Source organism: Babylonia areolata, chromosome 20 (assembly GCF_041734735.1).
Source record: "Babylonia areolata isolate BAREFJ2019XMU chromosome 20, ASM4173473v1, whole genome shotgun sequence".
NCBI classification, from domain to species: Eukaryota; Metazoa; Mollusca; class Gastropoda; order Neogastropoda; family Buccinidae; genus Babylonia; species Babylonia areolata.
Window position 1 is genome coordinate 19386337 of NC_134895.1, and position 26063 is coordinate 19412399.

At 41.4% G+C, this 26063-nt stretch overlaps 1 protein-coding gene across 3 annotated transcripts in view; it reads right to left on the reverse strand.

Moving 5' to 3' along the window:
* LOC143295297 (putative maltase-glucoamylase 2) overlaps positions 1–26063 on the reverse strand; it is a 59508-nt gene that overhangs the window by 10284 nt on the left and 23161 nt on the right. For all 3 annotated transcript variants that reach the window (XM_076606919.1, XM_076606920.1, XM_076606918.1), the window contains 17 exons: positions 24770–24948; positions 22623–22783; positions 21827–21998; positions 19584–19683; positions 18483–18595; positions 17583–17708; positions 15650–15781; positions 13955–14092; positions 9995–10111; positions 8938–9064; positions 8137–8287; positions 6810–6943; positions 5387–5421; positions 4211–4327; positions 2831–2979; positions 1029–1113; positions 138–194 (listed from right to left, as the gene is read on the reverse strand). In XM_076606919.1, the coding sequence (XP_076463034.1) occupies positions 138–194; positions 1029–1113; positions 2831–2979; positions 4211–4327; positions 5387–5421; positions 6810–6943; positions 8137–8287; positions 8938–9064; positions 9995–10111; positions 13955–14092; positions 15650–15781; positions 17583–17708; positions 18483–18595; positions 19584–19683; positions 21827–21998; positions 22623–22783; positions 24770–24948 (2093 nt within the window). The remainder of the gene's footprint in view (positions 1–137; positions 195–1028; positions 1114–2830; positions 2980–4210; positions 4328–5386; positions 5422–6809; positions 6944–8136; positions 8288–8937; positions 9065–9994; positions 10112–13954; positions 14093–15649; positions 15782–17582; positions 17709–18482; positions 18596–19583; positions 19684–21826; positions 21999–22622; positions 22784–24769; positions 24949–26063) is intronic.

Sequence of the window (26063 nt, forward strand, 5' to 3'; positions counted from 1 at the left end):
TCTTTTCTTTCCAACATGCGTTAAATATCGGATTACGTTACACAACAGCAGTTAACAGACCATCAGATATACAATAAAAAATATTATCACAGCTAGAAACATATCAATTATCAACAGGGCTGAAGCACCAGACTCACAGAGTAGAAGTGGTACCATCGGCCCTCGGGAAGATAGTACTGGAGTTCAGTCTGACCCTGAAACATGTTTAGACCACTGATGTACTGCAATCTGCTTACTTTCATGTCGATTTTTTGTTTCTTCGCAGGTTCATTGTCTAAAGGCAGACACGAAAACACGTATAAAGCCATCATTATGCAATATGTATATACTACGTAACCAACGCGTTAATTTTAGTTCTTTTTGTTTTTCTTTTCTTTTCTTTAAACAATCATTTCTAAGACACAAACACAGAAATGTACATGAATATCCTCATTATACTAAACTGGCGGGTTTTTTTTCCCTTTAAAGATTTGTTTCATACTTGAACACGTATATGATCATCAATATGCAATCTGTTCACTTTCCTTATGTTTTCGTTTCATTAAAAAAAAAATTGTTTGGTATACATGATAAAGGTCCATATGACAGAAGTCATAAGGATCACATACACACACTGAACAATTCAAATACACGGATGAGGTTATACTCTTATTTGAAATTATAAATAAAACAAAACACAAAAACGTACAAGTAGCCAACCGCACAAAACACAGGCTATGACACTAGACAATCCTGTGGTACACTATAATTTTAAGGCAGGAACGTCGGTATTTTTTTAACACTCACTGTTTTCCCTGCACTTTATCCCCTCTCATCCTTCCTCTAGAATATTTAAACATGTGTAGCAGACTTTACAAAATCATCAAGAAAAAAAAAAAAGAAGAAAGAATCTGTGACTGTCAACGGAAACAGTTTACCGTTAAATGTACAGATCTATCTTTCCATCCCTTAAACACACACACACACACACACACACACACACACACACACACACATACGCACACATACACAAATAATCATTCATTCACCTTCTCAAGAATGGGGGAAATGAGGAGGGCAGGACCCCATAGAAACTGACGGTCGATGCCCAATGTTTTTTTGTCCATTGGAAACCTGCACACACACACACACACACACACACACACACACACACACACACATGCACACACACACACACAGAGGTATGGCAATTTTCATAACATACGAGTTATGTGTGCTTTTGTCAATCCAAAGTCAAAAGGGCTGACTGGATATGAAACATAACATGCAAGAAAACAAACAAGACCACAAAAAATATATTGTTCACTGGAAAAAACAACAACAAAGAAACCCAGCAAACCTAAGCAAGTCTTCATACTGAGTGAAACATTATGGTACAAAACATGCTTGCCTCTTTGAACGAACTAATAGTTTGCAGAGCAACATTAGTGAAGAAATATCTTTACGCTCATTTCGCACTACTGGCTTTTTTTCGCGCAGTACGGTGGTCATCTAAAATATAAGTATATAAAGGCATCACAAATCACACCAAGAGCTGGTTTCAGTTTCACTTTGTTACAAGGTGTCAGGCATCACAAATCACACCAGGAGTTTGTTTCAGTTTCAGTTTGTTACAAGAAGGTGTCAGGCATCACAAATCACACCAGGAGTTTGTTTCAGTTTCAGTTTGTTACAAGAAAGTGTCAGGCATTACAAATCACACCAGGAGTTTGTTTCAGTTTCACTTTGTTACAAGGTGTCAGGCATCACAAATCACACCAGGAGTTTGTTTCAGTTTCAGTTTGTTACAAGAAAGTGTCAGGCATTACAAATCACATCTGGAGTTTGTTTCAGTTTCACTTTGTTACAAGGTGTCAGGCATCACAAATCACACCAAGAGTTGGTTTCAGTTTCACTTTGTTACAAGGAGGTGTCAGGCATTACAAATCACATCTGGAGTTTGTTTCAGTTTCACTTTGTTACAAGGAGGTGTCAGGCATCACAAGTCACACCAAGAGTTGGTTTCAGTTTCACTTTGTTACAAGGAGGTGTCAGGCATTACAAATCACACCTGGAGTTTGTTTCAGTTTCACTTTGTTACAAGGAGGTGTCAGGCATTACAAATCACACCAGGAGTTTGTTTCAGTTTCAGTTTGTTACAAGGTGTCAGGCATCACAAATCACACCAGGAGTTTGTTTCAGTTTCAGTTTGTTACAAGAAGGTGTCAGGCATCACAAGTCACACCAAGAGTTGGTTTCAGTTTCACTTTGTTACAAGGAAGTGTCAGGCATCACAAATCACTCCAAGAGGTTCTTTCAGTTTCAGTTTGTTTCAAGGAGGTGTCATACATTACAAATCACACCATGGGTTTGTTTCAGTTTCAGTATTTTTCAAGGTGGTGTCAAACCGTGCAGACTGATCCATATGCGCAACACCACATCTACTTTAACAGGGTGGGGGGAGTGGGGGGGGGGGGAGAAGGAAAGTGGAGATGAGGGGTAATTGATCCCTGTGTCTCTCACACGCTAAATTCAGCGTTCTGCCGTTTGAGAAAAAAGCCACATCAGGTCACATTCTGGGTGCTTGTTTTCTTGTTTTTTTGTTGTTGTTGTTTTGTTTTTTTGGGGTTTTTTCTTTCTTTTCTACCACTCTCATTGAATTGAAAAATGATAGATTCAGCGCAATATATATATATATATATATATATATATATATATATATATATATACAGAGAGCAAACTGATAGATTCAGCGCAATATATACACAGAGAGCAAACACAAAGACCCCAACCTCCCAGTCTCCCCCTCCAATCCCCCACACCCCCAACACACACAGCCACTATCACTCACTCGTGGTGCAGAGGCCTGACGACGGTGTGGCCCAGTGTGTGCGCCTGGAAGAACAGCGTGTACAGGTAAGGCAGCAGCCAATAGCGGGTCTCCAGGATCTCACGTGATGCGTCAGCCACCGTGTCCCCGAACACACCCGGATCCTGGTCCTGTGATGACAAAGTTCATCATTCTTCTTCTTCTTCTTCTTACTTATTATTATTAGTATCTTTGTTAGTGACGGGCGCAATAGCCGAACGGTTAAAGCGTTGGACTTTGAATCTGAGGGTCCCTGGTTCGAATCTTGGTAACGTCACTTGGTAGGTAAAGGGTGGAGATTTTTTTTCCGATCTCCCAGATCAACATGATAATGTGCAGACCTGCTAGTGCCTGAACCCCCATTCGTGTGTATACGACAAGCATAAGATCAAATACGCACGTTAAAAGATCCTGTCAGCGGTCGGTGGGTTATGGAAACAAGAACATATCCAGCTTGCACACGCCCGAAAACGGAGTATGGCTGCCTGCATGGCGGGGTAAAAACGGTCATATACGTAAATGCCCACTAGTATACATACGAGTGAATGTGGGAGTTGCAGCCCAAGAATGAAGGAGAATTATTATTAGTAGTTGTAGAAATAGTAGCAGTAGTAGTAGCAGTAGTATCATCATCATCATCGTTGTTGTTATTGTTGTTGATTTCATTATTATCATTAGTAGTAGTAGTAGTAGTAGTAGTAGTAGTAGTATCATTACTATTATCACATTGCAGGTTGTGTTTTTTGTATGATTTATTATGCAGCTCATAAGTGCAATTCGCTGGTTTGGTCGACGTAGATATATTTGATCTATTCTTCTTCTTCTTCTTGCAAGTACTATTATTTCCAGAATTCTACAACAGAAACAACAACAAAAAGAAATAAAAAAGAAGGAAAAAGAAGAAAAAAAAAACACACACCAAAAAAAAACACATATCCCTGCTCAGACATCCAAACACTGACTTATTCAAAAAGCATCGTACTCAACAAAACACTCGACATATATGTTACCATACATCACAGGACCTAAACAATGCTCTTTAATATTACAATACTTAATACAATTACGTGATAAGACATTATAAAAAAAAAAACAATGAAAGTGCTACCCCAACACACACACACACACACACACACACACACACACACACACACAAACACACACACATGGACACACATCATCAATACCCAGACTCATGTTGTGTGTTAAAATCAACGTACACGTGAGCCAAAACAAAGAAAGAAAGAAAGAACATGAAAAAAAATCAACAACAACAACAAAAAAAAGCCAATGAAAAACAAAAACAAAACGACACACACAAAAAAAAAAAAGCAACAAAAGAACAACAGAACTTCTGCTTACTCTAAAACCTATGCTGTTGTGGTTCCTGCTGAAGGGATAGAAGGCCCCGAGCTGCATCCACCTCAGACACAGCTCCTCTGTGGTGTTTTGGAAAAACCCGCAAATGTCAGCTCCAATCTGTATGCAGTAGAAGCATAAAAAGAAACAGAAAAAAAACCAGAGAGTCATATCCCCATTCTGCTCGAATTCGACGCTCAGATTTTTGGAGGAGAAAGAGTGTGCCTTGTAGAAAGTATTCATTCTGAATTTTTTTTTTTTTTTTGCCTCAGTTGTTTGTTGTAGGACATAATTATATTCTTTTTGGAATAAAAATGTAGCAAGGCCTACACAGGTGTGTTATGATAAGCGTTTAAGACCATTCATTATACGTTGTTATTACCTATATTACCATATTGCTCCGTTTCATTTTAATGTAAATGCATTTTTATGTGGTGGTGTTTCGGAAGAACCCCCAAAATATCAATGTCAGCTCCAATGTAGGTGGATACAGGAAAAGTAAAAATCGGGAAACAAACAACAATAACAACAAAAAAAACCCACAACAACGTGAGATTAGTGTGGCCACGTGCGTTTTCTCTGCACAGGGTGAAATGAACGAATGATGACTTGTTGGCTAAGCCGCCACGAACATTCCTTTCGGCAAGAAAAATAACATGAGGAATGTCGCACATTTTTTTGTCTGCATTCATCTTTTACCAAATGCCCACACCCTCAATCCCCCCACCCCCCACGACATGAACACACACACACACACACACACACACACACACACACACACACGTAGGCACATAAGCGAGTGTGTGCATGCGAATGTCCACAAGTACACATAGTTTACATCCTCTGTTGAATGTAGATTTATTTTTATGTAGAACACTCATTGAACTGAACAACACAAACCCATTAACCGACTCATCCACACGCACATACACGTGCACAAGTGTCAAGCAATATATATGCATGCATATGCATGTACGCACGTGTGTCAGTGTGTGTGTGTGTGTGTGTGTGTGTGTGTGTGTGTGTGTGTGTGTGTGTGTGTGTGTTTGAACTGGAATGTACAGTTTGTTCAGCGTAAGAAAATTATCACCTTCAAGAACACGTGTTAATCATACACTATTTACATTCTACCTACAAACACAGGAAACAGACTCAGAGGCTCGTGCCTTCACTACTTACGTATGGAATTCCAAAGAGGTTGAAGTCGAACATACCTGAAACACAACGCCATCAGAATGCGTTAACAATAATTATGCAGACAGTAAGAAGAACGAACGCACCCAGTCTCCATCAATAATCTGCATTATTTTCTATATCCCTCGCTTCAGGTACTTATGCGTTGTCGTTTATGTCATGTTCCTTAACTGCAACCCTATACCTAGCCATGAAACAAAAACAATTGGCAATGAATTCCCACGTCACTGACAAACTAAGGGAGCACGGTGACACAATGATTAAGACGCTTATTTGCCAATACAGTGTTCGTGAGGGTCTGGGTTCGAATCCAGCCCTCGCCCTTTCTCCCAAGTCTGACTCGAAAATCAAACTGAGCGTCTTAGTCATTCGGATGAGACAATAAACCCGAAGGTCCCGTGTGCGACACACACTTAACGCACTGAAAAAAGAACCCATGACAACAAAAGTGTTGTCCTCTGGCAAAATTATGGAAAGGAAATCCACTCTGATAGGTACACAAATACATATGCATGCGCTCAAGGCCTGACAAGGGCGTTGGGTTATGCTGCTGGTCAGGCATCTTCCCAGCAAATGTGGTGTGGCGTATATATATAATATTCGTCCTAATGCAGTGACGCCTGCTTGAGAAACTGAAACTGAGAATCTTCGAATAGTTTATAGTTTGATGACTGTAAGTGAAAAGGGAAAGGAGGTTGAACAGCCGAAGTGGCGTAATGGTTAGTATCGGGGACTGATAAGTGGGAGAACGCGAGTTCGAATCCCATCAGAATTTGTTGTTGTTGTTGTTGATTTTTGCTGCCCCACCATCTGCACCGTTTCAGTGGCATTACTCCCACGCCGCTCATTTAGATTCCTCCATACACAGCCACACCCGGGTTCGTCCGTTACAGTTCCAGCGTCGGCAGTCCGCAGGGAACCATCGATGTTAGGTCGCCAGGAGGCCACACAACAGAGGAGACCCTGCACTGCTGCCGAGTCACTTCGGTGGTGTTCAGTGGGGGTCCCTGTTCTGATTCAACGTACTTAGGACACCACCTACTAACCCCCCTACTAACGACAATAATGGCTCAGTCGCGGAGCCAGACTGAGTGAGCGTCCCTCCCAGAGTGGAGACCGCCGCCACGTCCCTCAAACAACAGCCCCCCCCATAAATCTGCCGACACTGAAGACACTGACAGGGCTCACCCCAAGCACCATCAGAGGTATTTGTTTGTTTGTTTTATTTTATTATTTTTCTTTTACTTTTTTTTGAGGGGGAAGAGGGTTGGGGGGGGGGGGCATGACCAGCACCTAGCCATAGATGTGCGTGCTATGGGCTCAAATGGGAAGAGGCTGGGAATGTACAGTGGAATATCATGACGATGTTAATAACGATGATGACGATGACGATAAGCACAATACTGACCAATGATCGATTCTCTCAGATGGGGCCAGATACTGGTGTTGTCCCCTAACCAGTGTCCGGCGTGTTTTCCACTCCCCGCGAACGTGGAGCGGGTGATCACCACACTTCTCTCCCCTGTCGCTGCTCTTGCTGACCTAAAGTGAAGCAAAGACACAAACCCAAATGAACAGGAACATGAGGAAACTCCGCTGGCCGCATTCTTGCAGCCACCGCCGAAATGTTATATGATTTTAATAATGCTTATATTTTCCACACCTTGGAGATATTTTTTTCAACTGATGTTTTCGATATTTTCTAAACGTGATACATGCATTGACAAATAGCGGACCTGGATCCCGAAGAGGATGTGTCAACAAAGTTCCATAGAAATATATCAGTACGGTTGCTGCTGCTTTTCGAGATATTACACTGAATCTTTTTTAGTTTTTTTTCCCTCTATGTCCCAGTGGTCACAATCCTTATCCCAGGATCGGGATCCTGATCACCACAACCAATCGGCGCTTGAGGCCACAGCTAACCAGAAAACTCCGTCTACAGCTGTCTGCCTAATGCTGCTGATAGAGAGACAAACTGGAGTTTAAAAAAAAGAAAGAAAAAAAAAAAGAAACATAGACTACCTATATGGCAGAGAAATGAACGCAGCAACTGCCACCACATAGCACTGCATTTCTACCCGTGACTGCATGTACTGCATGTGACGATTGGCCAATGAAAATTTCCAGCTCAAGAGTTCGACCTTGAACTCAGAGAAAGTTGTTTCACTATTGTCGAACTTTTAAAGTTTTCAACCCTCACCAGGCGAGAAAATGACGTCAAAATGTATACCTCCACACCAGTTTTATCGCTTGAATCCGCGAGTGGCGCAGTGGTTTAATGAACGCAAATATTTTACTATTATTTGGAGAGCCTTATTGCTTCGAAACTTCGACTGGACCCTAACTTGTGTGCCGAAGACCATACAAGCTATACAGCTGGATTTCCATTAAAGACGTTTGACGAATTAAGCAAACAAAACTTGCGCAATGTGAATATAACTCAATCTGATTTAGCACAATATCTTAACACTGTAGCCGGCAATAATGGGTAGAGACCCAGCTTTACGTTAACATACTGTCTTCATACTGAGCTTATATGTTGTCTGCATATGGTTGATTATTTTTTTTGACAATCAGAAGAAGTGCGCGAAAAGTTGTGAAATGAGTTCTCCTGAATTTTCTTGCAAGTTTCGGCTACAGGGCCATGGACAAATATGCTGATCTAAATCGGTGTCTTGGAGAGAGAGAGACAGAGATAGAGACAGAGAAAGACAGAGAGAGAGAACACTCACTCTAAAGTGATAGGGGTCTGACTCCAGCCATACAAACTGTGCACGTCATAGTGTCTGTACTCGTCGTGTTGGCCCTGCACGCCGTTCATGCACAGCGTCTTGTCCGATATCCGCTTGCGTTTGTCTTTCGTGTCGTACAGGTAGGCTGCCACTGAATATACACGTACAAACAAGCGCGCGCGTGCACATACACACACACACACACACACACACACACACACACACACACACGTGCGCGCGCAACAAAATACAACAATAACCCATATATATTACGATGGAATAAAAAACAACACATCTCATGCATATCTTTTATATACACCATGATTTGCACACCTTCCATGACATAACGGTGAAAAAGCTTTAATTAAAAAAATCATCTTTCTCCACAAGAGGTTAATATTGAAGGAAATAAGATTTTAATTCATTAAAGAAAACAACAACAATGACAAAATCTGCTATACACAGGACATTAAGAACACGAAACCAAAAGCAGAACTCCAAATTGCTCAAAACTGAATTCCAAACAAGAACTCCGAACTAAATTCCAAACCGAACTCCGAATCAGAACTCCACACCACAATTCCAGACCGGAATTCCAAACCATCACTCAAAAGCAGAATTCCAGACAAGAACTCAAAACCTGATCCAAAAACCCCTACACTAACACACACGTAGATAGCACCAGACAATTGAGCAAGTCTTTCCTCTGAAACAAACTTTTTTTTTCTCCATCAACCCTGACACGATTAAGCACGCAACACAGAGATTAAAACCACACCACCTCAGTGAGGACCATCTTACAGGGTCTGTAGTCGGGCTCATCCCAGCGGTTGTTGTCGCACTGCAGGCTCCAGTAAGGTCGGGCGTCTTCGGGCCAGTTCCACGGCTTCTCCTCGTTCGTGCCGAAGTTGGCGGGCTCGTTCATGTCCTGGGTAAAAACAATCAATCAATTCCATTCCATTCAAAATCAATTAAAGTGTGTAATAATACACAGGGCTATGATCATAAGGAAACAAAGTAAAATTAGCACCAACCAGGAAAAAGACGGCAATTGCCTAAAACAGGACAAAGACAACACTAAAAGATGCAGTGAATACTGCTCTGACCTCTACAAGAAACACGACATGGGAGACCCAAGTGCACTCATAGTGCAGGATTCATCAAATGAGGATGACCTCCCAAAACTCCCTGGAGGGAGGGGGCCGGGGGGTGAAGGGGGTAGCGGCAGTGAAGTCGCTGAAATGTGGAAAGGCTGCATGTATCTGCACCACAATCTGGCAAACAGACGAATGGCCTACACCATGGACTCATTCAATAATGACAACCCTCCCCAAGAAAGATCTACAACACTGTCAGAACTACCGCACCACCACTTTTATCAGCAATGCTAGCAGAGTAATGTTCAAAATCATTGTGAACAGATTATAAACACAAGCAGATACCATCATTGCTGGATTCCGCAAAAGGCGACTTACCATCTAACAGATCTTTAAGCTATCTAACCTTTGCGAAAAACACTTCCAACACCAGAGAGAGAAGTCCCATATCTTTATAGACTTCCAGAAAGTGTTCGACAGAGTCTGACAGGAAGCACTATGGGCCACAGTGAAAATAAGATTAACATCGGGCAAAAGCCTATCACCACCATCTAACAATTATACTCCAAAGCGACACTCACACAGGGTGCTATTGGAGAGCGGTTCCATACTTCGGTTGGAGCCCATTAGGGCAGCCTTCTGTCTCCTATACTTTTTGACATATTCCTGGAATGCATCATGACTGACGCACTTGAAGATCACGTCAACACACACACACACACACACACACACACACACACACACACACACACACTACTCACAATCCACAGCCCATCAAAAGTCAGGTTCTTGTGATGCTTCACGATGAGGTCCTTCCACACCTTCCGTGCCTCGCTCTTAAAAAAGTCCGGGAACACTACCTTGCCTTTGGGCCACACCTACACACAAAACCACCAATATAACAGCTATAAGATATGACCAGAGCATGTATTTCAACTCCCAGTGGAAAGCAGAAATGTGTGGCTTCATTTTATTCATTTTACATCTAAATATATAGAATAGAGCTTACACTATGATGAAATTAGGTTTTGTATCGGTTTGAACTTAGAACCCGTATCATTATGTTATTGTGTAAGTTCAAGTTGAGGGACGAGATTCACTTTTCATTTAGTACTCTTTGTAATTCAGACTAGAAATGCTGAACACATTCACATCTCAAAGAAATTGTTCGTTTGAATCTCTTTGATCGACACACAATGTGCATCGATCATCTTCAACAACTTTCGTTTCTTTCACAACTGTGTTTTTTGCATGTATCATGTGTATTATTCGAACCTGGAGCCATTTCAGCCTGAAGGAAGGAAGGAATTTTTGTTTAATGTCCCGTCACACATATCGGTGATTGAAGACATTTTGTAAAAGTATTTATGAATACACCTGTGTATTATCGGTTAGAAGGGGTGGGAGATGTGGATGAATGGAGGGTTGGGGGAAACTGGGCAAATGAGGGTAAAAATGTGGGTGAAATTTGAAAGAAAAACAAAACAAACAAACAAACAAACAAAACCCTCTAAATACAGTTACAGGAAATTACTTAAAGGACTTCGTAAAAGAGAAGTCGTTAAACTGACAAGCGAAACAACTGATAATGAATGCAAAAAGTCAAAAACATCAACGTTCTCAGTCACTTGTGAAGACACACTTTCGTGTACAAAAGGCTTCATCAAGCTACAGTGAAAAATTATATGCTCAATTGTCAGGTTATTAAAGCATATACACTTGACATTAGAACAATACTTGGTCCGTAATGAATTTGATAATAGTCTGAGAGCTAAGCTCAGAATTGGTCTGCGAATCGGACCAAAGTCTGAGAGAGTCAACTGACGAAGTTTTAGACTTGAATTCAAGCACCTATAAAAGTCTCTTTCTAGTATATTGCTTATTTCCTTGTATGACAATGGGCAATATACTTTTATACTATCTATATGATTTTTTGCTCCCCTTTTTGCTGCCCTATCTGCTTGGTCGTTATAACGGAATCCAGTGTGGGATGGTATCCAACAAAAATCAACATTTGTACCCTTCACAAATAGGGAGTGCAATAAATACCTAATTTCAAAAAATAAATCTTCTCTTTGATTATTCTCAAAAAGGAGCAAACCTTTTAAGACAGATTGAGAATCAACACAAAATACGATATTACTTATTATGATTGGTATATCAACAAGATGATTTAAAGCCATAAGGATGGCCACCAATTCAGCTGTAAAAATTGAATGTCCCTTACGTAAATAATATGATTTTTCTGTTTTTAGGTCAGGAATGACAAAAGCAGATCCTGCACTGCTATCATCCAGGACCGAGCCATCAGTGTAAACTTTTAAATGATAATCAAAATTTTCTTCTAATTCAATTCTGACAGATGCTGCTATTATATGTGGAGATTCTCCTTTTGTTGTGTCAGAAGCACATATGTTGACGTTTGCTTTTGTTAACTCCCAGGGAGGGACAGTTGGCACCAGAACACGAGGTGCCATATCATGCAGATCAATGTCTGAAGAATTTAAAATATCTGACACATATGTGCGAATGGTTTGTAGATTTGAATTATTTTGAGCATTTTTTGGAAAATCAATATCAGACCTAATATTTAATTCCTCAAAATCATCCACTGCTGTACATCTCACAATATATTTAGCAGAACTTAATTTTCTGATTTCATCTAGTGGTAGAATACCCGCAAGCTTATAGGCTTCTGAGGTCTTAGTATGCACAGGTACCCCTAAAGCCAGTTTCACAGCTTTACTGTCAATTATTCGCAGCTTCTTTAGGAACGTCGGCGGAGCAGAAAAGAAAATTTCTTGACCGTACGTCAATCTTGATCTTACGAGAGATGTCGCTAAATGTAAAAGAATTTTGGAGTCTTGTCCCCAAGGAGAGTGACTTACAATTTTTAAGAAATTTAAACTTTTAACTACTTTAGTCACCATTGAATCAATGTGTTTCTTCCAGTTTAGTTTTGAAGTAAATAGGATCCCAAGAAATTTGATTTCCGACTTGAAAAGTATTTCACGTCCTCCTAAAAAAAACGTGGTAGTTTGCTGGGATTATAACCATTATTAAAGAGGATCAAATGTGTTTTTTCTACAGAAAACTCAAAACCATTAGATTGCATATAGCTACTCAGTCTATCGAGTTCACCCTGAAAATGTTTCTGTACATAATTTATGTAATGTAGGCTTGTCCTTTTCCTCAAGGATGTCTGAATCCATATAGCAATATCATCAGCATATTGAGTCAGCTTGGTAGATGATGAAAAACATGTATGTAAATCATAAAGCATAATGTTGAACAACAATGGAGAAATAATGGAACCCTGCGGGATTCCCATGTTTATAGGCCTAGAGGTTGATAAAGTTACTCCCACTTTTGCCACTATATATCTCCCACTTAAAAAGGATTTAACATAGTCATAAACATGACCCGACAGACCAATTTGTTTCAGCTTAAGTAACAGTCTGCTATGCCATACTCGGTCATAAGCTTTTTTTTCAGCCTGACATTTTTTTTATTTTATGCATTTTCAAAAAGGCCTCTTTCCGAGTAATTCTGATGCAACATTTTGACTCCATTTCAAACAGCAGTTTCGACTGAGGTCTTTTGAATCCAGTGTTATAAAGTTACATTTCGCACCCTCCTGCACCGAATACACAGTCTTAAAAGCAATAGTTGCATCTAATGACGTATCAAGTTTTATTTCTATGCTGAAACGTTTAACATAACATGACTTTTATCACTTCTTTTTATCAGTCGTGTGCGTTTTATAGTTTGGCCACCAACTGAAATTTTCTTGTTAAATACAGCAGGTTTAGCTAGCAACTAAGGACTACATTTGGTTGTACATTATTCAGAACAGCTGTAAAATTATGTAACCAAAACTTCTTCACATTCTTTGGTGTCATAAAATCTGTACCATGAAAGTTTAACGTCTCTTAGGAAAGGATATCTAATGATGTAAATGTTCTTCAAATTGTGATTTGATTTCCATGTTTTAACTATGTCAGTTTTAGAGATAAGATATGCATTTTTAAAGTTTGCTATTCTAAGCCCTTCGTCATTCCTTGTTGCTATTTTTCTGCTTATCTTGAGACGTTATTCTACACAAAACGCTAGCACGTTTTTTGTTTCACAATCACTTCGTCGGATGGGTTTGGCAAAAGTAACCAGAAACATATTACTTTTGGTAGTATTTGGGATTTTAAAGGGCATTTCTTCCTCGATGTGTGATACTTCTTTATGACCAACTTTGAAATGATACTTGGACTTCAGATAAGTATTAGAATAATGTTTCAACTCACATTATACTGTCGTTGGTGAACCAGATATTCAGTCTTTTAATTTCTTTAGGATTTCATGCCCGAGAATTAAAAAAAAAGACTATCCAAGAGTAAAAAGAAAAAAAGCCCATCCGTTTATTTGTTCATTCTTTTATTTTCTTTATTTCATGATATATATGCTTAATGGTTCCCAGATATGAAGAGATATCCAAAAACAAAGAAGTAGAAAACCAACAACCTAGATTACCAAAATGCTATAAATTACAACGACAGATGTTTCAAATCTTACTCAAGTATCAAAATATAGAAACGTCATTTAGGACACAACCTAACGACACATCAGAATCATCAGGCCAGCGGATGCACAGAAAAAAAAATCAATAAAGAAAACAAACAAACAAACAAACAGGTTCAGTAGAGTAACAGACAGACCCAGACACTTACATATCCGAACATGGAGTCATCAGTGTCGGCACTGCCATTCGGTATATCGAAATTAACAGGCCAGCGGATGTTGGCTTTTGCTTTCTTCATCTCGTCATAGGGCTCGTAGTCTGACTGGTTGCTGATGAGGCAAGGATCCTGTTACAGACATTAGAAAAATGTGTGCGTGGGTCACGACAATATTCTCTCTCTCTCTCTCTCTCTCTCTCTCTCTCTATATATATATATATATATATATATATATATATATTTTTTTTTTTTTTTTTTTTTTTTTGTATGTATGTATTTTAGATACTGAGAATTTTATGACAGAAATTCAATTCGTTCATTCTGTAAAAGATTCGATGACAGCTATTGCATTCGTCCATTATGTAATGAATATAAGGAAGAGGAATTGCATTTTGTCCTGTCCACTTCGACAAGCGATATAACACACACACACACACACACACACACACACACACACAATTACCCGTCAAAACGTTTCCGACATCCGTAGGTTTTCTTTAATGACGTAAGTGGATGACTACGGTTAGAGAAAGATGTTCAGAATTCGAAAATTTCCTTATGTATGACACATTGAAATTTATAGAAAATGCAGTGTCTAAACAGTATGATTCGAACTTCAAATCAGTTCGTTTGACATGTCCGTTGACACGTACGGAAAATATTCTGTAATGGGCTGTGTGTCCATGCACCTTCCTCCATGACGGGCCATGACCTACTAATGAATAAATGATCCTATCTTCCGATCCAGTGTTCACCAGAGATCAGTGTTCGAGGACCTGTTTCGGCACAGTGTTGTGCACTTGGGAAAGGCGCAATAGGCGAGTGGTTTAAGCGCTGGACTTTCAATCTGAGGGTCCGGGGTTCGAATCACGGTAACGGCGCCTGGTGGGTAAAGGGTGGAGATTTTTCCGATCTCCCAGGTCAACATATTATGTGCAGACCTGCTAGTGCCTGAACCCCCTTTGTGTGTATATGCACGAAGAAGATCAAATGCGCACGTTAAAGATCCTGTAACCCATTTCAGAGTTCGGTGGATTGTGGAGACACGAAAAAACCCAGCATGCATGAACCACGACAGAGTCATCGGCAAGTCGATGTTAAAACGATGTGGGTCGTGTAACGGAAAGAAGAAGAAGAAGAAGAAGACACTTTACTTTCGATTTCCGCCATTGCCATCCCACCCAGGTGAGCACTGACTTCGGTTGGGGAAGGTTAAAACGTCGGAAGATTGGTCTTTGCCTTACTGATATGAATTCAATCTCCCGACGACCGTAGAAGAAAATAGGCCCTTTAACCTTTTAACCTTTAGTATGCCAACAAAACCTTCGTTTTCGAGTCCGTTTATATTCTTCAGGATGTCATATAGCAACAACGGTAAAAACCTTGATATAGAAAAAAAAGTGTCGTCAACTACAGATTGGCATAAAATTAACCCCTCCAAAGTCATGATAAACGGTAAACATGGCTTGTGTGTCAATACATTGCTTACCAATGAATATTTGAACCGCATTCGCATCCTCTTACTCTCCTCCTCTCTTTCTCTTTCCTTCTCTCTCTTTGTCTCTCACATATATCCATACTGAAACACACACACACACACACACACACACACACACACACACACACACACACACACATGATGGACGAACAACAACAACAGCACATCAAAACAAATCAAACGCTCACCAGAATGATGATGGTCCTCATGCCGCCCTCTCTCAGGGTGTCGAAATACTCACTGAGGCCTCCGAAATTCACCGGGTCTATAGTGAAGATTTTCCTCTCGTCCATGTGGTCGATGTCAGCATACTGAACATCCTGTCAGACGCACGCGCACGCGCGCGCGTGCACACACACACACACACACACACACACACACACACACACACACACACACACACGCACACACATCATAATGATGATGACAAATAAAATGACGATACTACTACCTACTTCTACTATCAACAAAAATTAAAAAAAACAAGATGTACAGCGGCAACAGCAGCAGCAGCAACAACAACAACAAAAAACACATCAAAAACACTACTACTACTTCTACTACTACTACTACAAAGAAGAATAAGAAGAAGAATGTTTTGAATATTGTAATGTTCCATATATGTGTGAAAATACTTTTTAATTGTAATCCTGAAATATAATCTGTTGAGACAATAGAACCTTAATGGAAAAGGAAAAAAAATATGCCAAAGCAAATCAATAACATCAACCACTGGAATCTCACCAGCAAATGCTGGTGGCCCAGTCTTCACATGTCACAAACACGCACGAGCTCGACCAAGTCCTCAACTTCTTATGACGTTACGTGAAATACCTCCACTAAAGTGGTTACGTTCTCACTCCAAGATTACTTGTTTGTTTTTCTTTTCTCTTACCAGGATTCGTAATAGTTGTTGACAGCTGACATTTATGTCAAATAACATTAATGTCCTTAAATTTATCTTGGATTCCCGGTGGCATCTTCACGCTCCATTGGTTTTCCAATGGAACATTCCAACCGCACCGGGGATTACCATACCAAATACGCTAACCTCTTCAACGTTTATGAAAGGAAATGTCCTAAATTTGTACAAATGTTTATCACAAGAATGTCGTACCCTCATAACCAGCCCCTAAATGCAATAACATAACACATCCGTTTTTCAATGGAACGTTACCCCCGAAAACGGAGTATGGCTGTCTACATGGTGGGGTTAAAAACGGTCGCACACGTAAAAGCCCCACACGTGTACATTCGAGTGAATGTGAGAGTTGCAGCCCACGGACGAAGAAGAGGAAGAAGAATGAAACTTTGTAGCTCCGTCACAGATTACCAAACAAATGCACTAACTCCTTCAAATTTTATATAAGGAAATATCCATCACAGCCTTTCAGGATAACATCACAACTTCATTATCTTTACAAAATCCAACCTTAACCTCACCATGGTTTTACCCACAGAACATTTGACATAGTTCCTCCAATGTCACCAAACGGAGTGTTGGAGCTTTCAGTTTCAATTTCTCAAGGACTCATAGTGTTCGGACAAATCCATAAACGCTACATCACATCGTCTGGGCAGATGCCTGACCAGCAACATTAAGTAACGCGCTAGTCAGGCCGTGAATACATTCATAGTACATTTGTGTACCAATCAGAGTGGAATTTCTTCTACTGTATTTTCTTGTCGTGGGACACAAGGGGCGATGTGCGTGCTGCACACGGGACCTCGCTTTATCGTCTCATCTGAATGACTAGAAGCTCAGTCATATTTTCCAGTCGCACTTCGGGGGAAAAAAAGGGTGAGACCGGGATTCACGGACATTGTATTGGCAGACAAATGTCTTAACCATCCTCCCCACACATAACTTCCAGACCAACAATAAACTCATTACAGTCTACAGTAAAGGCATCTTTTCATGATGAAAGTTCACCCAAAACTTATAACTATACCCTGGCATCATAGTCTTCTGCGGGAATAACCAAAATTCCATCACATGCTAATAAAAGAATATCCATACTCTTATCACAGTTAACCAATTTAATATGCAAACTCAACCTACATGATTTTAACATCGTAGCTTATCAAAATATTAACGGAAGCCCAACAGAGTCAACTCACCAGAGGAATGTTGTACTTCAAGGTGTTGTTCACAGCTCTCTGGAGATTGGCCAGACTGTTGTAACCATAGCGACACAGCTGGAAGCCCAGCGCCCAGTAGGGAGGCATCATGGGTCGTCCGATCAGCTGTCGACAGTGGGGTGGTGAGGTAGAGATGTATGTTTGGTGATTGTCGTGGGAAGGTATGGTATAGGTATACGTCAGTTGATTGTTGTTGGATGGTGGTGTGCTTGGCGACGATAGTGGGATGCTGAAGTATTACCACGTTTGGTGACTGCTGTGGTTGTGATTGTTGTGAAATGGTGAGACGTATATACGTTTGGTGATTGTTGTGGGATGGTGAAAAAGAATTAATAAATCATAGTTGGTGGTTATTGTGGGACGACAAGGCATACACTGTATACGTTTGGTGACTGTTGTGAAATGGTGAGACATATATACGTTTGGAGGTTGTTATGCGATGGTGACATACATATACGCTTGGTGATTTTTATGTGATGTTTATGTATGCACACATTTGGTGACTACTGTGGGATGATGAGGCATTCGTAATTTCGTTGATTGCTGTGGAATGGTGAGGTACACACACGACAGGTGATTGTTGTGGGATGGTGCCGGTACCTGGGTGTACTGCTGTGTGTGTGTGTGTGTGTGTGTGTGTGTGTGTGTGTGTGTGTGTGTGTGTGTGTGCGTGCGTGTGTGTGTGTGTGTGTGTGTGTGTGTGTGTGTGTGTGCGTGTGTGTGTGTGTGTGTGTGTGTGTGCATGTGTGTGTGTGCGCGTGTGTGTGTGTGTGTGTGTGTGTGTGTGTGTGTGTGTGTGTGTGTGTGTGTGTGTGTGTGTGTGCCTCTGTGTGCTAGTCTCACGAAACAAGTGCCCCGCAGTCATGGCGGTGCCGGTACCTGGGTGTACTGCTGCACGACGTTCTCAGGGCTGGGTCCCATGAAGAGGAACAAGTCCAGCACACCTCCGATCGTTCTCCACGTCAGCATGGGGCCGGGGCTGAACTCGTATTCTGCCATTTAAAATGAGTGGAGGAAATGAATGCTGTAAGGAAAAAAAAGGAAGAAGACAGTATACGGAAAGGAAATTAATGGCGTAACTTGACAGTTTAACACTCCAACTGGAAACGAGAAATGCTCTTTATCGACCAGCACCTATCAATTTTAGGTGAAGCGAATTGCTCTCTAAAGACCAAGCCTTTCGTTTTTGGTGACGCGAAATGCTCTATCAACCAACGACTTTTTTGTGACACGAAATGTTCTGTCAACCAACGCCAATCATTTTCTGGTGACGCGAAATGCTCTCTTCTGAACAGCGCCTTCGGAACGGGATTTGCTCTCTGTCGGCCAAAGTTATTCGTTTTTGGTGACGAGAAATGCTCTATCAACCAACGACTATTATGTTTTGGTGAAATAAAATGTTGTATATCTACCAACGCCTACCGTTTCTTTAGTGACGTCAAATGGCCTTTTTCCACCAACGCCTATTATTTTATTTCATTTTATTATTTGTGTGCGTGAGTGAGTGAGTGAGTGAGTGAGTGAGAGTGCGTGTGTGTGTGTGTGTGTGTGTGTGTGTGTGAGTGTGTGTGTGTGTGTGTGTGTGTGTGTGTGTGTGTGTGTGTGTGTGTGTGTGTGTGTGTGTGTGTGACAGAAAAATGTTCTCTATAGAACAACGTGACGCGAAAATCATTTTATCCACCAAGTCCATTATTTTTTGGTGAGAGCAAAAATGTAAAAATGTAATGCTTTCTGTCAACCAACGCCCATCAGTTGTTGTTTTTTTTTAGAAGACGTGAAATGGTCTCTATTGAGAAACAACTACGACTGGTTGTTGTTGTTGACGCGAAATGCTCTCTAACAACCTATCATATTCCTGTGATGTATAAGGCTTACCATCGAATAAGTCCTGTCCTTTTTGTGACGGTAAGTGCTCTCTATCGGATCAATGCCCACAGTTTGTTATACCAATTAAAGTCACTGTCATCGGCCTCCACTGACCTTGTGCGTTGCTGTTGAGAAGGAAGACGCCATGAGTGTTTCCTTTGTCGTCCTCCACACAGGTGTAGAAGGGGTGCACCCCGTACAGGTTGTTGTTGCCCTGAAGATACACACACACACACACACACACACACACACACCATGCGATAGCACACACTCACGGACACACACACGTGCGTGAAAACACACACACGGACACACAAACACACAAAAACAAACACACACGAGCGAGAGCGCACGCGTACATACATACACGCACACACACTCCCGAAAGCACACGCACACATATACACGCAGGGAGACACACACATACGTGCGTACGCGCGAACACACATACAAACACACACATGCATGCACACGCACACACGTACTCCCACAGACACACACACCATTAAATGTTGCTCAAGCAGACTGAGCCGATTGCCGCTTTGAGCCAGCAGTTAGTTTTCACAGAGATTAAAAAAAATTGATACTCATTGACATTACAAATAAAACCTTCCTTTGAAATGCAGAAGAAAGAAATCTCCTGTTTGTTTTTCTACATCCTTTGGACAGCCGCACACAGGAAAAAAGGAACAGCAGAATGAAACGTTCATGCCCAAATTAGCATTCAATTCTTCTTTTTCCCTTTTTACTTTTGTGTTTTTAGGCTATTGAACTCAGACGTTCAGCCATATCAGCTGGAGGTGTTTTTTTGGTTTTTTGTATTATCGTTTATTTTATTTCATTGTTTTGTGTGTGTGTGTGTGTGTGTGTGTGTGTTTGTTTGTTTTATTTTTGTTGTTATTGCTGTTGTAAATGACCGTTTTCACTGTGTCATGCAGGCAGCCAGACTCCATTTTCGGGGATAGCGTTTGATTCAAGACTAGTAGAATCTATTGGTCTGGAGCATGCCTAGCAGAACACAAGGACCAAACTATATATATATATATATATATATATATATATATATACACACACATACATATATATGCATACATACATATAGACACATACATAAGTGTGTATGTGTGCGTGTATGTGTGTTTAAAAAATCGTTTTTTTGTGACACAAACGAAACCACATATTTCAACCAAATCATAAAACTAAGAGACTATACACATCACCAATATAAAATACAAAAATGTCAGTTCAAAATCTCCAAATCAATGCCTCCAAATTCTCGTACAAAGTCAAACGTAATACTTTTTTTCAACTTCTCCGAACCCTCCACAAGACTTGGGTGGTGGTGTGGATGCAAGTCCTTTGGATGAAACGATAAACCCAAGTCTTGTGTGCAGTAATTACTTACCGCACGAAAAAGAACCCCCAGCAACACACACACACACACACACACACACACACGTGCGCGCGCGCACGAACGCATAGACACACACACATGCACACAGGGGCGCGCGTGCGCACACACACACACACACACACACACACACACATAAACTCAAAGAAAGAAAGGAAAAAAACCCAGTGCGGTGCTGCACAATGGCGAAGCACTCTCCACAGGAACAGGAGCCGAAAGTTCACACAGAGAAATCTGTTGTGACAATACAATACAATACAATACAATGCAATACAATACAATGCAATGCAATGCAAAACAATACAGCACAATACAATGCGATACGACACGATAAGATACAATACAAAAAAACACAATGCAACACTACACATTACAACAGGACACAAACACAACACTGCACAATACGATACAGTACAATACAATTTCTTTTCAACCTGTTACCTAACGCTCTGTGACACTGTCAACATTATTTGTGTTTGCATTTGTATTTGTATTTTTTTTTATCACAGCAGATTTCGCTGTGTGAAATTCGGGCTGTTCTCCCCAGGGAGAGCGCGTCGCTACACTACAGCGCCACCCATTTTTTCGTATTTTTTCCCGCGTGCAGTTTTATTTGTTTTTCCTATCGAAGTGGATTCTTCTACAGAATTTTGCCAGAAACAACCCCTTTGTTGCCGTGGGTTCTTTAACGTGCGCTAAGTGCATGCTGCACACGGGACCTCGGTTTATCGTCTCATCCGAATGACTAAGCGTCCAGACCACCACTCAAGGTCTAGTGGAGGGGGAGAAAATATCTGCGGCTGAGCCGTGATTCGAACCAGCGCGCTCAGATTCTCTCGCTTCCTAGGCGGACGCGTTACCTCTGGGCCATCATTCCACACGGCAACTGGCATGACGGGCATGATGATCAAGACTCAAACTCCTCCCTCCACAATCCCAAACTCACCCCCGGGGGCTGATCACGGGCAAACGCGGGCCAGGCATTGGGGGAGTTGAACTGACGTCGGAAGGTAGGACGGGAGTGCTCTCCCATGCCGTACACGTTGGCAGACGGCAGTTTGCTGCTCAGCTGCAGGAACTGCTCCGACAGCACCAGTCCTCCGACACCAGTGTCAAATCTGGACAGTTGGGAACAGCGGGTGGGGAACAGTGGTTAAAACACCCCGATTCCTTACACCAGTGTGATACTCAAGCACATGTATGTCAGAAACATACTTTGCAATTCATGAGAAGAAACATTCAAAGTTGGATATCTAAAGAACACTAATTTCGTAAAAGCTGTGTTATCAAGACTTTCTTTTGAAACAGAAAGCGGATGTTTTAACAATCTAACGTTTCTTTGTTGTTGTTTTTTTCCTCAACACTGGAAACAACAGCTTTTGTTTCGTTAAAGAGTAAGAAGTAGCAGACGAAGAAGAAGAAGCAGATAAGAAGAAGAAGAACAACAACAAGAACAACAACAAAAACAAAAAGGAGAAGAAGGAGAAGAAACATCTAAGCAGATATTAATTCTTCAACAAACTGAGACTTGAAACATGTACCCACTTCCAGAACCCACCCCAACCCCACCCCTTATTTTCACTAACAACCTATATACACACACTCTATCCACAACCTCAATATTCATTTCCCCACTTTACATGAGGTTGTAAAGAATTTCCACTCTGTTTCTTCTTGTCTTTTTTCATACTATGAACATCAAGCATCATCCACATATACTCTACAGCCACTTCACACATTACATGATGGTGCCGGTGGATTTCCGGATGATGACGAACGACAACTTGGAGCGGTCAGTGATCCGGAATTCGTACAGTCTGGTGGTGCTGTTCCCTGAACGTTCAGGCAGATCCAGGGGCAGGGGAACTCTATAGCGCGGTGGTGAGGCAAATACATCGTCAAACTGGAAAAAGGAAAGAAAAATAAAAGAATTGTATTAGTGTGAAAATGTGACCTCCACACTGCGAGGGCACACCTTGACGCACATGTGAGAACGAGATAGAATTTAAAAAAAAAGAAAAAAGAAATGCCACAGAAGCGGTTGAGGGGAGGGGCGGGGGGGGGGGAACAATGAGAGGGTGGTGGAGAAGGGAAAAAAAAGCAAAACGATAAAAAGAAAATAAGACAGAATGACAATTATATATCGTTGGGTTTTATCGGTTATCAGACGTACTTGACTTCAATGTTTCCGGGAGATAGAATTACGAGAACAAAATGTGCATGACCACAGCATAATATACTGAACTGGTGAAACGTATTGACTATCCAACTTGAGTTGCAAAGAGAAGGAGTGGGAGAGAAAGAACGAGAGACAGACAGACAGACAGACTGACAGACAGAAAATTGAACACTGAACACTGAAATGTTTAAGTCACTCAGTACGGCCAGTCCTCTCTTCTCCTCTACACAGACCCCTCGGATGTCCAGTGGGTGTCTGAATGACCCAACCTTTGGCTTCCGTCGTCAGATTTGTGGTATTCTTTGTCAACATTCACTTCTTCAGTATAAGAGCCTTCCGCTTGCAATATTTTGATGATGGTAATTGGGATGAAACGCTGTTAACGTCGTCTCTTTCGCCGTTCGTATGGAAAGAGTTAATGTCATCAGCTGTAAAGCTCTGGTGACATAGTAGGAAGTGATCAGAACAAAATGGTGCAATACAGATAACGTGGAACAGAAGGAAAAACAGAAAACAAAGTACATATAAATCATATTATAAATATTTACGCATGTAACAACACACACCGTATCGATACAAACACATACTAAAGTACACAGAAATCATGAAGTAATTATTTATGCCTGAACATCAAAACCCATCATATCAACACGAACACATCATACAATTGCACCATCGAATTTGACCATCCAAATGTAGCCCCTCCTTTTTATCTATGCTTTTTTTCCTCATACAAACGATAGTAATTATTGATTGATTAATGAGTATTTGGAACGATGATGGACGTTTTCCGTATATTTATTGCCTCAGATACACATCTGTCATCAGTATGCAGAACAAATCTTTTCTCTGCGTCTGCAGTTAAATATGACATGATCTTCATGATAAAGAGAAAGAGGGAGAGAGAGAGAGAGAGAGAGAGAGAGAGAGAGAGAGAGAGAGAGAGAGAGAGAGAGAGGGAGAGAGAGAGAGAGAGAGAGAGAGTGTGTATGTATGTGTGTGTGTGTGTGTGTGTGTGTGTGTGTGTGTGTGTGTGTGTGTGTGTGTGTTATGTTTCTTTATTTTCTTCAGTGATTTGTATTTTCTATAAAACCATGTTAAACTACATTGGCACCCCCACTCCCAGAACAAAAGGAGAAAACCAGCAACCAAATCCGCCTTTATGGAAACGGTGGCATTCCCAAACAAAATCCCATCAAAAAAACACACCCACTCCCCACCTCTTTGCTGTCCCTTCTTCCCAACCACAATGCAACAGATTCTTCAACAATGAAGTTGTCTGCTTACCATAAAGGAAGAGAAGAAGAAGAAGGAGGAGGAGGAGGAAGAGCAGGACCAGGAGCAAAAGAATGAAGAGGAAGAGGAGAAGAAGAATGAGGGCAAAAAAGGAGGAGGTGGTGGAGGAAAAGGAGAAGGAGGAGCAGCAGTAGCAGAAGGAGAAGAAGGAGGAGGAGGTAGTGGAGAAAGAGAAGAAGAAGGAGGAGGAGGTGGAGAAAGAAGAAGAAAGAGAAGAAGACGATGAAGAAGAAGAAGGAGAAGAAGAAAAAGGAGAAGGAGGAGGAGGAGCAGCAGCAGCAGAAGAAGAAGAACAACAACAACAAGCAACAGCAACAGCATCACCAACACCAACAGCGGCACCAACCCAACCCCCAAGGCTTCAGACGCAAAACGACAGCAGCTAGCCATCCAGTGACTGACTGACTCACTCACCGTAAGCCTGACCAGTTGGTCAGACAGCATGTAGACTTCCAGGACGGGTCGGATGAAGTCCATGCGGAACGGAGACGTGCCCTTGACCTCCAGGTGCAGCCTGGTCCCCCAGGGCATCTCCTCCTCACGGCTCACACTGTACTGCACGCCGCGCTCCGAAGAGTAGTAACAGGGGATACCTTGGAAAGGGATCAGTGTTGACCCACTCTTTACCTCTCTCCCCCAAACCACAGTTCTGTGTGTCTGCCGTGACCATGACTATGTATCTCCCGTCTAAAACAGTCCCTATGTATCTGCCGTGACCTTGACAAGAATAAATAACCGATTTCTGGCACTTGATAAGAGCACAGAATCGAGGAGAGGGAATAAGTGTAGGGACGGACAGCCACACACACACACACACACACACACACACACACACACACACACGCACACGTACAAAGAGATTACACAAACACGCACGCACGCAAACATACAAAGCAATCTGATTAAACGTCGACACACCTTGACGCACATGTGTGAACGAGATTTAAAAAAAAAATAATGCCAAGGAAGCAGAGGGGGGCGGGGGTGGGGGAAGGGGGATGGAGGAGGGGGGATGGGCAATGAGAGTGTGGTGGAGAAGGAAAAATAACAACAAGAAGATAAAAGAAAATGAAACAGAATGACAATCATAATCATATCGTTGGGTTTTATCGGTTATCAGACGTACTTGACTTCAATGTTTCCGGGAGAGAGTATTACGAGAACAAAATGCGCATGACCACAGCATAATATACTGAACCGGTAAAACTTATTGACTATCCATATCTAAAACAGCCCCAATATATCTGCTGTGACCATGACTATATACCTCATATCTAAGATAGTTCCTATGTATCCGCAGTAACCATGACTATATACCTCCTATCTAAGACAGTCCCTGGGTATCTGCTGTGACCATGACTGTGTACCTCCTGTCTAAAGTCCCTGTGTTTTTTGCCGTGACCATAACTATGACTACGTCACGGCGCTTGGTGGGTTAAGGTGGAGATATTTTTGTTTCGATCTGGCAGGTCAACATATGTGCAGACCTGCCAGTGTCTGAACCACCTTCGTGTCTATATGCAAGCAGAAGATCAAATACACACGTTAAAGATTCCGTAATCCATGTCAATGCTCGATTGATTATTGAAGCAAGAACCATACCCAGCATGGACGCCAACGAAAACGGAATATGACTGGTCTAAATAGCGGAGGTAAAAACGGTCATACACGAAAAAGTCCGAATTATACACATAGAAATGTGTTGTGA